Source organism: Anomaloglossus baeobatrachus, chromosome 3 (genome assembly GCF_048569485.1).
Source record: "Anomaloglossus baeobatrachus isolate aAnoBae1 chromosome 3, aAnoBae1.hap1, whole genome shotgun sequence".
In the NCBI taxonomy this organism is placed as follows: Eukaryota; Metazoa; Chordata; class Amphibia; order Anura; family Aromobatidae; genus Anomaloglossus; species Anomaloglossus baeobatrachus.
Window position 1 is genome coordinate 102,060,690 of NC_134355.1, and position 13,962 is coordinate 102,074,651.

At 38.1% G+C, this 13,962-nt stretch overlaps 1 protein-coding gene across 1 annotated transcript in view; it reads right to left on the bottom strand.

Annotated features, from left to right (window-relative positions):
• Window positions 1-13,962, bottom strand: part of LOC142297178 (protocadherin Fat 4-like) — a 225,280-nt gene that overhangs the window by 174,726 nt on the left and 36,592 nt on the right. Inside the window, exon 12 of the mRNA XM_075341447.1 lies at window positions 232-330. Within this exon, the coding sequence (XP_075197562.1) occupies window positions 232-330 (99 nt within the window). The remainder of the gene's footprint in view (window positions 1-231; window positions 331-13,962) is intronic.

The following is a 13,962-nucleotide window of genomic DNA, read 5'->3' on the forward strand; positions in this document are numbered from 1 at the left end:
CCTTTTGCAGTTTGCTTGGTACATCCTTGTACCTAGCGTGACTGTATAAGGTCCCAGTGCGGTTTCCCCCTGAAAAGAACAATATTATTTGGGCTACCCAATTGCAAAAACATTAGATATTACTGTATTAGCCTATGGAGATATGAGCCTAGGTTATGAGAATGTAATGCTTTCTGAATGCTATTTTTTTCACATGACCTAAACATATTATACCTATAATTATCACATTACCCTTCTCGGTGGACTTCCTCCATCTGATGCTATCAAAATTATTCCAAATTTGTCCCTTTTTTCTCTGTCCAGAGGTCGACAAACAAAAATATTACCATCCTAAAATAAAAAAACAAGGCAAAATTATACTGCATCATATCATACTATGCTCAGAATTCAATTCAAATTTTGGCAAAACTCTTTATATATATACAGTATATATATTTATTTATTCAACTAATAGAATTGTCTTATTTGGTTGATGGTATTTGTTCTAAAAAAAACAACAAAAATAATAAATTAACAAACATAGCAAGTGTGACCAGGCGTCAGCTGCTACAACAATACAAAATGCAAATATATATAGGGGGCGTGGCCTAATGATGGACGACACAGGACGTATCTTTTAATTGCTGCTGTATCTCCAACCTCAAAGGCGACGTAGAAGAAGATAAAACTCATCCATTTCTGGTAAAAAAGAAGTATAAAAGCTTCAGGAAGACATGAGGAGCCTTTAGAGACTAAATTTGACAGATTTCACATCAAAATAGTTGTAACCCAGGTCTCCTTAAGCTGTAAGTGGCGCATGGAGGTGCCTCTGTGACAGGACAATTATTCTACTACTAAACACCAGAGAAGATAATTTCTCACAAAATAATTTAATATTCTTTATCTGCTTTTATCAATAATCTAAATTATCCCACAATTAATGGATAATCTCCTCACACTGCTGAATAACATCCCTCTGAGGAGACAGCAAACTGCCTTTATGTAGTGAGGGAGCCATCTAGTTGTCATGGGGACACCTCAGAAAACATAAGTTACAGCTATTCAGGAAATTTACTTCGACTAAATTTGCCCTCAAAGGAGTAAGAAACATCCCCACCTACAATTTAAGATCTTTTTGGGGCAATTCTGACTTGGTACAAGAGAATTATTTAAAGCTGAAATTGACAGTGTTGAATTCCTGTCAGTGCTGCCTATGAACCCTGTTTAACTCTGATCTATGACAGGATAACTGCCCTGACAGAAAGCATTCTTTACAGCTTTTTGGAGAAATTGTTCTGATTAAAACAAACTACACTTGATAAGAAGAGACCCTAATAAATATATTAAGACCATAATTGATAATATCTGTGCAAATTCACAGGATAAATCGGCGGCTGAAATCAGTGGTGCAAACAACTGTAGCCAGCCTTACAGACTTATATGCAGTTTACATATCAGAGATCTTCTATAGCCTCAGCTGTGACACTTCTGACCGTAATACTAAAACCTGGTCTGACTTGTTTTGACACTTGGCAGAAAGAGAGCCCTTTACTGAATGATTCTAGGCATACCCTATGAAAAATTAAGCTGGTACAACGTAATTATTATTATTATTGTTATTATTATTGCCTGTGTAAACTGCATAGGTGAATACCAGTGCAACTTTTATATAAACCCTTGCATGTCAGTCACTTCTGAACATCTGACAGCCTAAACTAAGTGTGGTCCAACTAATCTCAATACTCAAGGGAGAGAGGACTCTCCCCTGCATAATTCCAGACATAGTTCAAGAAAAATAAAGCTGGCACAAAAAAGTTATTGAGACTAAAACATTGCGGGATTGCTGACAGTGGTAATGGATAGTAAAGCTCTCTAGACATCAAAGAGATATAATAGATTAGGCAAACTAGTTATACACCAAGTTTAAAAACTATAATTAATCCCTTAAGTGACCTACTATATAATATTAATATTCCTGAAACAAAATGTCTCAAAAAGATAACAGAAAAGGAAAAGAGGAAAATACTTCGACTACATCAACAAACACCAAAGAGGCACCAACTAACACAACAAATATTTCACCTGGGAATCCAAGCTCTGGAGCAATTCCGAAAATAATTAAAGACAAACGCCAACAAGGGAAGAAAAGAGGCTCAAGACAAAAAGAAAAGGATGCGTCAAAAAACAGAGATGCTGACTGGGATGCTTGGGCCATGGATTCAGATTCAGATTCTGGAAATGAACTTTCTTCTTCACTCAACAGTCCAGATAAACAAAGAGCACGCTTGGATGTCGAAAATAACCCACCTGATACCTCACCGATGGACTTAGGAGCTGTAAAAGAAAATGTTATTTTATCACAAGATATACTCTCACTCCAAAAATTCATTTCGGACTCACTTTCTAATTTCAGAATGTCAATTCAGTCGGACTTAGATCAACGGTTCAACGAAATGAGATCAACTTTCAATTCTATGTCCACAAGAATTAAAAAAACAGAAACTGAAGTCGATTCATTGAAAAAAGATACCAAAGTGGTCGCTATAGAGCAATTGAAAATGAAAGAAGAAATCAGAATTTTGAAACAAAAACTAACTGACCAAGAAGACAGGAATCGCAGGAATAATTTTAAGGTTAGAGGCATTCCTGAAAATGTCAAAAATAACGAACTTTTGCAATATATCCAGAAACTACTGAAAACAACCTTGCCTAACATGTCAGAATTGGATTTGACTGTAGATAGGGTTCATAGGCTACCTAGACCAAAATTTATATCACAAGACACTCCGAGGGATACCATTCTCAGGATACATTTCTATAAAACGAAAGAAAAACTATTTGAATACCTAAGACTTCACAAGAGTCTTCCTTCACCCTACAAGAATTTAAAGATTTTTTCGGATTTATCTAAAGAAACCATTCTACAGAGGAAAAGTCTCAATAGTATATCTCAACTACTTAGACAGAACAACATATCATATAGATGGGGATTTCCTACAAAGATCCTAATCCATCATCAAGGAAAGACTTTGTCTATCATCTCTGCGAAAGAAGGCGAGAAGATGCTGAAGGATCTTGGACTCGTTACAACTTGATTTATTATTTCTTCTCTAGGCTCATCAATTTAGTTGGACAATATTTATGGTCCACCACCTGGATTTGAAGAACACTTCATTATCACTGGATTTGGATATCCACTTATAAAAGAGGTTGGAGTAAGACATTGGCTGTTGAACTTTACTCCCATCAGGAGTGATTCTTGAAATGGGTTTCATTTCATTTCCATATCAAGATCCTCCAGGAAGACTTTGGGACTTATGTTATACAGTTATGTTTTTCTTGTTTGTATTACTTGTGTTTAACCTTTTTCTTTCCATACAGGAACAAAATAATAGTCAAGTTATATGTTTATACGAATCTAATCTTTGGTTACCCCACACAACATTCGGAATAACCACCTTTTTCAGTATTATTGCTAATGACACTTAATCTCTTGACATATAATGTCAGGGGACTAAACAGTCCAAGGAAGAGATTTGCGGTATGGAAATTCCTGAATGAATCAAAGGCGGATGTTGTAGGTCTCCAAGAGACAAAATTTAAAAAGTCCAAACCGCCTTCATTCAACCATAGACATTTTCCCCACAAATATACTTCCTCAAATGAAAAAAAAAAGGCTGGAGTGGCTATTCTAATTAGAGATTCTGTAACCTTTGAACTTATTACTAAGGTACAGTTAGGTCCAGAAATATTTGGACAGTGACACAATTTTCGCGAGTTGGGCTCTGCATGCCACCACATTTGATTTGAAATTAAACCTCTACAACAGAATTCAAGTGCAGATTGTAACGTTTAATTTGAAGGTTTGAACAAAAATATCTGATAGAAATTGTAGGAATTGTACACATTTCTTTACAAACACTCCACATTTTAGGAGGTCAAAAGTAATTGGACAAATAAACCAAACCCAAACAAAATATTTTTATTTTCAATATTTTGTTGCAAATCCTTTGGAGGCAATCACTTCCTTAAGTCTGGAACCCATGGACATCACCAAACGCTGGGTTTCCTCCTTCTTAATGCTTTTCCAGGCCTTTACAGCCGCAGCCTTCAGGTCTTGCTTGTTTGTGGGTCTTTCCGTCTTAAGTCTGGATTTGAGCAAGTGAAATGCATGCTCAATTGGGTTAAGATCTGGTGATTGACTTGGCCATTGCAGAATGTTCCACTTTTTTGCACTCATGAACTCCTGGGTAGCTTTGGCTGTATGCTTGGGGTCATTGTCCATCTGTACTATGAAGCGCCGTCCGATCAACTTTGCGGCATTTGGCTGAATCTGGGCTGAAAGTATATCCCGGTACACTTCAGAATTCATCCGGCTACTCTTGTCTGCTGTTATGTCATCAATAAACACAAGTGACCCAGTGCCATTGAAAGCCATGCATGCCCATGCCATCACGTTGCCTCCACCATGTTTTACAGAGGATGTGGTGTGCCTTGGATCATGTGCCGTTCCCTTTCTTCTCCAAACTTTTTTCTTCCCATCATTCTGGTACAGGTTGATCTTTGTCTCATCTGTCCATAGAATACTTTTCCAGAACTGAGCTGGCTTCATGAGGTGTTTTTCAGCAAATTTAACTCTGGCCTGTCTATTTTTGGAATTGATGAATGGTTTGCATCTAGATGTGAACCCTTTGTATTTACTTTCATGGAGTCTTCTCTTTACAGTTGACTTAGAGACAGATACACCTACTTCACTGAGAGTGTTCTGGACTTCAGTTGATGTTGTGAACGGCTTCTTCTTCACCAAAGAAAGTATGCGGCGATCATCCACCACTGTTGTCATCCGTGGACGCCCAGGCCTTTTTGAGTTCCCAAGCTCACCAGTCAATTCCTTTTTTCTCAGAATGTACCCGACTGTTGATTTTGCTACTCCAAGCATGTCTGCTATTTCTGATGGATTTTTTCTTTTTTTCAGCCTCAGGATGTTCTGCTTTACCTCAATTGAGAGTTCCTTAGACCGCATGTTGTCTGGTCACAGCAACAGCTTCCAAATGCAAAACCACACACCTGTAATCAACCCCAGACCTTTTAACTACTTCATTGATTACAGGTTAACGAGGGAGATGCCTTCAGAGTTAATTGCAGCCCTTAGAGTCCCTTGTCCAATTACTTTTGGTCCCTTGAAAAAGAGGAGGCTATGCATTACAGAGCTATGATTCCTAAACCCTTTCTCCGATTTGGATGTGAAAACTCTCATATTGCAGCTGGGAGTGTGCACTTTCAGCCCATATTATATATATAATTGTATTTCTGAACATGTTTTTGTAAACAGCTAAAATAACAAAACTTGTGTCACTGTCCAAATATTTCTGGACCTAACTGTATCTGATAATGCAGGTAGGTATTGCATAATAGTGTGCAAAATCAACAACACAATATATACATTTGTTAATGTATACGCACCAAATAGAGGCCAGATACACTTCCTTAATAAGTTGATGACTATTGTCAGAGAAGTTCAGAAGGGGGATTTGATTCTTTTTGGTGATTTTAATATGGTACCAAATGGCATGCTAGATTCAACATCTAAAACAAGATATCTTTTACCTACATTAGATAATTGGCTTGAAGACGAAGAATTGTTTGATATGTTCAGGTGCTTAAATACGAGTTCAAGAGAGTATACGTATTATTCTGACTCCCATAAGACTTTTTCAAGAATAGACTTGGTTCTAACTACATTATTTACAATAAATAAATTTAAATCTGTAAGCAAAGGTCAAAGAACCTGGTCTGACCATTCCCCTGTAAATTTTCAGATAGGTTCTGGAAAATTAGATAATAGTGATAGAATATGGAGGTGCAATTCGTATTTGCTTAGAAACCCAAAACATACTGCAGTAATTGAAGAAGCCCTTAAAAATTATTTCAAGGAAAATGACACAAACGACATCTCAATTAGCTCTCTTTGGAACGCACATAAAGCGGTCATAAGAGGGATAATGATACAAATTAACAGTAAAGATAAAAAGCAAAAATTGAAGAAATTCAAAGAAATTTCAGACAAAATTAGGGAAGCTGAACACATACAAATAATAAACCCATCAGATGCAAATCACTCCCACATTCTGAATCTGAGAATAGAACTAAATTCTTTACTAACCCAAGAGTACAACAAAGTGACGTTAATAAACAAAACAAATTTTTACCATTCTAATAATAGACCCACAAAATTAATGATGAAAAGAATTAGGCAACAAAGAGTTAAAAGTAGAATACCAGCAATTAAAAATAAAGACAGTATCCTTTGTAAACATCCTAAAGATATTGCAAATTCCTTCGCCAGATACTACCACGATTTATATAACTTGAAAAATAACGATAACCTAATACAACCCACTGAAAAATCAATAAAGGATTTTCTAGATAAAATTGACCTTCCCAAAATTTCAAATAATGATTTAAAATCTTTAAATAAGCTATATACAAAAGAAGAAGTTTTAATAGTCATCAAACAGCTTAAATTAGAGAAATCACCAGGTCCCGACGGGCAAAATAATGAATATTATAAAACATTTGGAGATATATTATCCCCATATCTGACCAGATTAATTAACTACAGAAGGACATATCCCAAAAGAGATGCTTACAGCTAATATTACTATTATCCCAAAAAATAAAGGTGATCCTCTAGACATGTCAAATTATAGGCCGATATCCTTGATTGACACAGATATGAAGTTAATCTCTAAGCTTATTGCAAACCGGCTTCAGAAAATTCTCCCTAATTTGATCCACTTGGATCAGGTGGGGTTTATTAAAGACCGGCAGTCATCTGATGCGACGCATAAAATTTTGAACCTTGTGGATCTGGTTGAGAAAAATCAGGAGCCTTCTCTGCTCCTTTCATTGGATGCAGAGAAGGCTTTTGATAGGATCCATTGGGGTTACATGATAGCAACCTTGAAAAAATTTGGATTTAATGGTCAGATATTAAAATTAATATTAGAAATTTATTCCCAACCCACTGCAAAAATCTACGTCAATAACTTCCTCTCTAGTAATTTTTCTATAAGCAATGGAACCAGACAGGGCTGCCCACTCTCTCCTTTATTATTTGCTTTAATGATGGAACCCATAGCTGAAAAAATTAGAGTAAGAGAAAATATAAAAGGTATTTCCACAAATCACAAACAGTATAAAATCACACTATATGCTGACGATGTAATTCTTAGTATAACCGACCCACTAGAGTCACTTAGAAATACAATTAATATTCTGGATGATTTCTCAGCCGTATCATATTATAAAATCAATTATTCTAAGTCCCAAATTTTGGGTTATAACATAGACCCTGATTTAAAAGATTGTATTCAGAAGGAATTTGCCTTCAAGTGGGAAACTGAAAAATTGAAATATTTAGGGATATACATTACAAACCCAACCAAAAAAATTGTATCTATGAACATTACCCCATTATTAAACAACATCCAAAATGAATTGAAAAATTTAAAGATGACTGAAGTTTCATGGATGGGAAAGGTCATATCATATAAATCTATTATTCTGCCGAAAATTCTATACCTATTCCGATGTTTAACAACAACAATTCCTAAGCACTGGATCCAGAAACTACAATCTCAGTTATCACTATTCATCTGGCAAAATAAGAAACCTAGAATTTCCCAAAACATTTTATGTAAACATAAGAGGAATGGAGGCCTAGGTTTACCGAATATTTACGCTTATTATTTAACTTGTCTCATTAAACAGACCCAAAATAGTCTAATAACAGAATTTAAAAATAGTTGGGTACATATAGAAAAACATTATAATCGAAACTTTTCCAAATCAGATATCGTTTTGGCCCAACTTTTAAACACACAAAAAACATTAAATTTCAAACAAGTAAAGCAGAACTATGGGCATGGAAATCCCTATTAAAAACATTGATGAAAGATAATGTACCTTTGGAGGATATTAAATGTTGCCCAATTGAAACAATACAAATTCTGACTCCCAAAATGAACATAATAAAATGGAAATAATACAACATAAACAATTTTCTCGACCTAATAGAAAATAACAAAATCTTGCCCTTCAAAAACATACAAAGTAAATTCAACATCCCAAATAAAGAGAAAAAAATTTGGTACCGTATAGAAAATTTTCTTACAAACAAAAAACCTAGATTTCAGCTTTCTAAACCCCTAATAAATTTATTGAATAATCCATTAAACCAAATTATTTGGAAAACCAGTAATATATATTCCTTGCTAAATGAAGATTATGAATTTGAGAAAAAGCTAAACCTAAATAATTGGGAGAAAGATTTGCACAAGGAATTCCCTATAAGTACATGGAAACAAGCTCTGGAAACAACTTATGCAACTGCAACCTGTGCTTCTCCTCAGGAGACATATTATAAAGTGTATTCCAGATGGTACTATACCCCTCTAAAGTTGTGCAAGTTTTCTGCTGAAAACTCACCACTATGTTGGAGAGGTTGCGGGAAAAATGGATCCTTTATCCACATTTTCTGGGGATGTCCTTTACTTAAACCCTTATGGAAGAAAGTCAGAGACCTCTTAAAGCAATTGACTACAAAAGATATAAATCTTACTCCAGAATTGGTTATTCTTTCCATAGGGTTAGAAGAATATGAGAAAAAGTATAGATACATTGTCTGTCACATTTTCTTAGTTATTAAGAATTTATTAGCAGCCAACTGGAGAGAAGAAAGAATCCCATCTATTTCAGAAGTTACGGACAGGGTTTCAGCTCATAATTTATATGAGTATAATATTGCGTTAAAAGAAAAAAACTATCAAAGATATAAAATAAGATGGTCTCTTTGGTCCCAGAAATACATGCCAAACCTTGTTTTGAATTAGTTCCTTGACATTATCTAAATAATATAAATGTAATATGTTATTTCCGAATGTGTTTATATACTGTGCTAAATGAATATGAGTTTATAATCTTGCTTGACTTTGAAACTTAACGAATTACCTCAACGTCTTCCTCCTTCCCTTTCTCCTCCCCCTTTATATTCCCTAACTCCTTCCATTCCCACTTCCCCTCCAATATCCCTTCCCATCCACTTTTAGCCTATCATTTCTTCCCTTCCTCTTCCCCTTCTTTGTTATTTCAACAATATTTTTAAGAATGCATTTTAAATACTTCAATTACCCTCTCCCCTGTTATTGTAAACCCCTTAAAATTTAATAAAGTATACAAAACGCAAATATAAGGACACAGCAGCACTCTGTAAGCGCCAAGATACATGAAAATATAGAATATCTGAAATGTAAACGGTATTAATGCAATCTAATATATAAAGCTCAGTGTATGTGTGTGTGTATGTATGTGTGTTTGTGTATGTCCGCTAAAGGAATTTGTACCGTCTTAGCCTTTACAATCACGAAATTTTGCACAGACGCTCCATGTGACTCAGGGAACATCATTCATAGACTATGTTTTGACGGGAAAATTTAACCACGCTTTACAGTTACTCTCCAAAATCCTGCCTCCATTAAACTGAATAGAGCTGCGAGCTAAAGGTTATTAATAGCAACTGTCAGTGATTTCTATAGGAACAAAATAAACTGTTAGTATATGAAGCTTATGTGTGAAGTAATATGATGTCGGTGGGGAGACGGATAAAGAGAGACAGAAAGAGACAGACAGACAGAGACTCAGACACATAGACAGACGGGCAAAGAGACAGACATGGAAAGAGACAGACCTGGAAAGAAACAGACGGGCAAAGAGACAGACCTGGAAAGAGACAGACGGGCAAAGAGACAGACGGGCAAAGAGACAGACCTGGAAAGAGACAGGCGGGGAAAGAGACAGACGGGGAAAGAGACAGACAGGGAAAGCGACAGACCTGGAAAGAGACAGCCGGGGAAAGAAACAGCAGGGGAAAGAGACAGCCGGGGAAAGAGACAGCTGGGCAAAGAGACAGCTGGGCAAAGAGACAGACGGGCAAAGAGACAGACGGGCAAAGAGACAGCCGGGCAAAGAGACAGCCGGGCAAAGAGACAGCCGGGCAAAGACACAGCTGGGGAAAGAGACAGCCGGGCAAAGAGACAGCCGGGCAAAGAGACAGCCGGGCAAAGAGACAGACGGGCAAAGAGACAGCCAGGCAAAGAGACAGCCGGGCAAAGAGACAGCCGGGCAAAGACACAGCCAGGCAAAGAGACAGACGGGCAAAGAGACAGATGGGCAAAGAGACAGACGGGCAAAGGGACAGCCCTGGAAAGAGACAGCCCTGGAAACAGACAGACGGGCAAAGTGATAGATGGGCAAAGAGACAGCCCTGGAAAGACACAGACGGGCAAAGTGATAGATGGGCAAAGAGACAGCCCTGGAAAGAGACAGCCCTGGAAAGAGACAGCCCTGGAAAGAGACAGCCCTGGAAAGAGGCAGACCAGAAAAGAGACAGCCCTGGAAAGAGACAGCCCTGGAAAGAGACAGCCGGGCAAAGAGACAGCCGGGGATTAGAGACAGACGGGGAAAGAGACAGATGGGGGAAGAGAGAGACAGACAGACACACATATAGAGACAGACACAGAGATAGAGAGAGAAAGACAGACACAGAGATGGAGACAGATAGACTGATACAAATACAGACAGAAAGCTAGAAACAGACAGAGACATAGACACAGTCAGACAAAGAAAGACACAGACAGACAGCGACACACAGACAGAGACTGGGAGAGAAGTAAAGACACAGTTACTATCCCGGGCAACGGCCGGGTAGTACAGCTAGTATAGAATATACTTTAAAAAATGAAGGTTCTTAGCACAAAAAGTGGCCAATTCTCATATGCTCATTGGCCACGGCAAGGTGATGGGCACCTCATACTGAACAAGTCAGGATGAATTTGTACATAATAGTTGATCAGTATCGATAGCCTTATACTCATTTCGTCACTGTCTGTAAATTTTTGCCATTGATGGGGCAAACTTGTTTAGTTCCTATCCAATGGCCTTTGCCAGGTATATGTCATGTCTCCCCACCAGTCTGCTCCTGTGACTTCTGCTTCGGTCAACAGGCGCAACCGCATTTCCGCCGTGGGCAATGCTGGTGATAGGGGAGGAGTCAGTGCCAGTGGCTGAGGTGGGTGCAGGCTCAGGCCACCCACTAAACTGGGTTTCCCTGGGACGTGCAGTACCACTGACTGACTGTGGTGATGTGTGCCTTCCAGCTGAAGTTACCACCTTTCATCTACAGCCAATGGGAAGGCACCACACCCTTCTTATTCCCCTTTCTGTATGCTGGTCGCCGCCAGATATAGCCTATTATATTATTACTGCTTGTCTCTGGTTCACACCCTGCTCTTGTATCATTGTTCCCTATGTTTTTCACCTCTGCCTGTCACGGATGATTCTCCTGCCTGCTGTTTTTGTATTTTTCTGCCATCTCCGGTTTGATCTTAGCCTGATTACCTGATGACTCTTTTTCCTGCTGATTTTGCCCCTTTTTGTACCTCATGGTTTTGACCCTGCCTGACAACTATTCTAGTCTGGATTGCAGCCTTTCCATAGGCACCAATCTCCTAGATTCTGTAGTAATTCCAGATCCCTGTATGGGGGTTAAAGGGCTTTGGGGTTCTCAGGATCCTGCTGAGTGGGCGGCTTGCCTCTAGTCAGTCCATGATAGTCACCCTGCATCTGTGGTCCGGAACAGACATCACAGTTAAATGAATTACAAGACTCATCACATTGAGGTCACATAATCAGCACGGTTGAGCACTGCAATGCACAATAGTGAATGCTATTTATGGTTGCCTGTATATTCAAAATGCATTAGCGCTTGCAGATTATAAGTACATTATTTTTACACATTGAAAAGAATAAATGATTTCTCCAGAATTATTACAGAAACAATCATTTTTTTGTTCATGGGATTTTTATGGCATTGCACTTCATCTCCATTTGTCTCCATGAGTAATGACAAGGGGGGCACTATTACTGGGGGGGAAAAAATAAACATTTTTCAAGGATGCTCCCTTTAAAAGTGCCTTTTTTAAATTATCCAAAAAGTTAGGATATATGATATTTATGTAATCACTACTTGCACCTAATATTATGGGGTTAGGGAAACAAGAGTATATCTTGAGGGCATATTACCAAAGATGAAACATTCACAATGTATAGAAAATCACTAGGAAGTAATTTAGCCAGTGAAGTTTAGAAACATTCCCAACATGGATCAACATGGAAAAAAAATAATGGCTCCCTGCAACAAATAAGTTTGAAGGCGGAAAACTAACAAAGGAGTTAAAGGCAATAATCTAAAAAATATTTCAGATGGTTTAGGGATGGCCATAGCTCCAAATTACACCTTTTGGGCACAGACTGACTGAGGACTTGTTCACTCATCACGTTTTTGCCCGGGGGTTTTCCTTGCATGTTTTTCTTAGTTGAAGAGTTTACATATGGTTATTTAATTTCGCTTCAATATGTCTAACATACAACGTTAACTATATATATATTTTGCAGAAAATCTACTAGATCTGAAATGCACAATTCAGACAAGTTTCCCTGGAACTGGCTTCATCACGGGCATAAAGACCCTGATGAAGCCAGGTTGTCTGGTGAAACATCTTGGTGGAGGGTAGGGATGAGCGAACCCAAACTTTAAAGTTTGGAGTCGGCACTGAGCACCTTATGTTCAGTGCTGAACACTGAATACAGACTTTCAGCTCTACGTGCGGTCCCTGTTCAGATTTGTCACCCCAATAAAGCTTGTTGAAAGGTTGCAGAGCAGCCAGTCAGTAAGCTTTAAGGTTGTGGGCACTTCTGGAGCCATAGCATTCATGCCAAATCTTGGCATGGCTGAAACTGGCCAGAAAATCACTGTAAAAAAAATAACAATGGCTATAAATATGGAAGTTAAATGGAAGCAAGAGCAGGATAGTTATACATACTGTGTTTTCCAGTGTTTCCCGGAGGATCACACTGCAGTCATAGTCTCTCCCAGGCCCGCTAATTAAGGTTCATGAATATTCACTGCTTCCTCCGCCTAGCCTCTGTGCCAGTGTCTGTGATTGGTTGCAGACTGTTTTACATCTCCCCACCCTGTGTCTGCATCTGTGATTGGTTGCAGTCCATTTGCTGTATAAGTAGTATTAAAATAAATAAATAATTTTTTAAAAAAGATGTAGGCTCCCACAATATTTTGATAGCCAGAGCGGGTAAACAACAGCGGCAGGCTGCAGCCCTCACCTGTGAGCTTTACCGTGGCTGAATATCAAAATAGAGGGGTTAAAAAAAGATGTAAGGTCCTCCCCATTTTTATATCCAGTCATGGTAAAGAACACAGGTGGGGGCTGGTATTATTAGGATGGGAGGCGCCATGGATATTGCCCCAGCCTAAAAATATCAGCACGCAGGTGCCGAAAATTGTGTAAACCTACAAAGGATTTTCCTAAAAGGAAAAACAGACATAAAACCTAAATGTTGTGATACCCTATGAAGAATAGGACAGTGCCAGGGATACACAAACCAAAGAGACCCAGGAGAGATTTGATGTCAAATACAAAATATTTTTCAGCTACTGCTGGAGGAAGCACTTTAGGGTAATCTAGATGTCCCTTGTGTGTCAGATACACCCTCTCTCCCGCAGCTATTGCTGTTTGCACATTCACATATACCTTTTTTTTTCAAAATGTTTTTTTATTGATTTTTCAAATTTGTAAAAACATGACAAGTATCATTGCAAAAGAAGAACATTCCTCTGACAAAATGTGACATAGAGGTGGGTGATACCCCAATTTGGAGTTCCATGCTGCTGTTCGATTTAAGATAGTATACAGTAACATTAAACCAAAACAAAGGTAATGAAATATAATATATAATATAACATATGCAATACAATTCGTTAAATCTCTGTGTCATCCCTGAATGATTTCAATTTTGCTAGCGTGCCTTGGTATTCCCAACCGTCTCGTCTCCCCCTCCCTCCAGAGC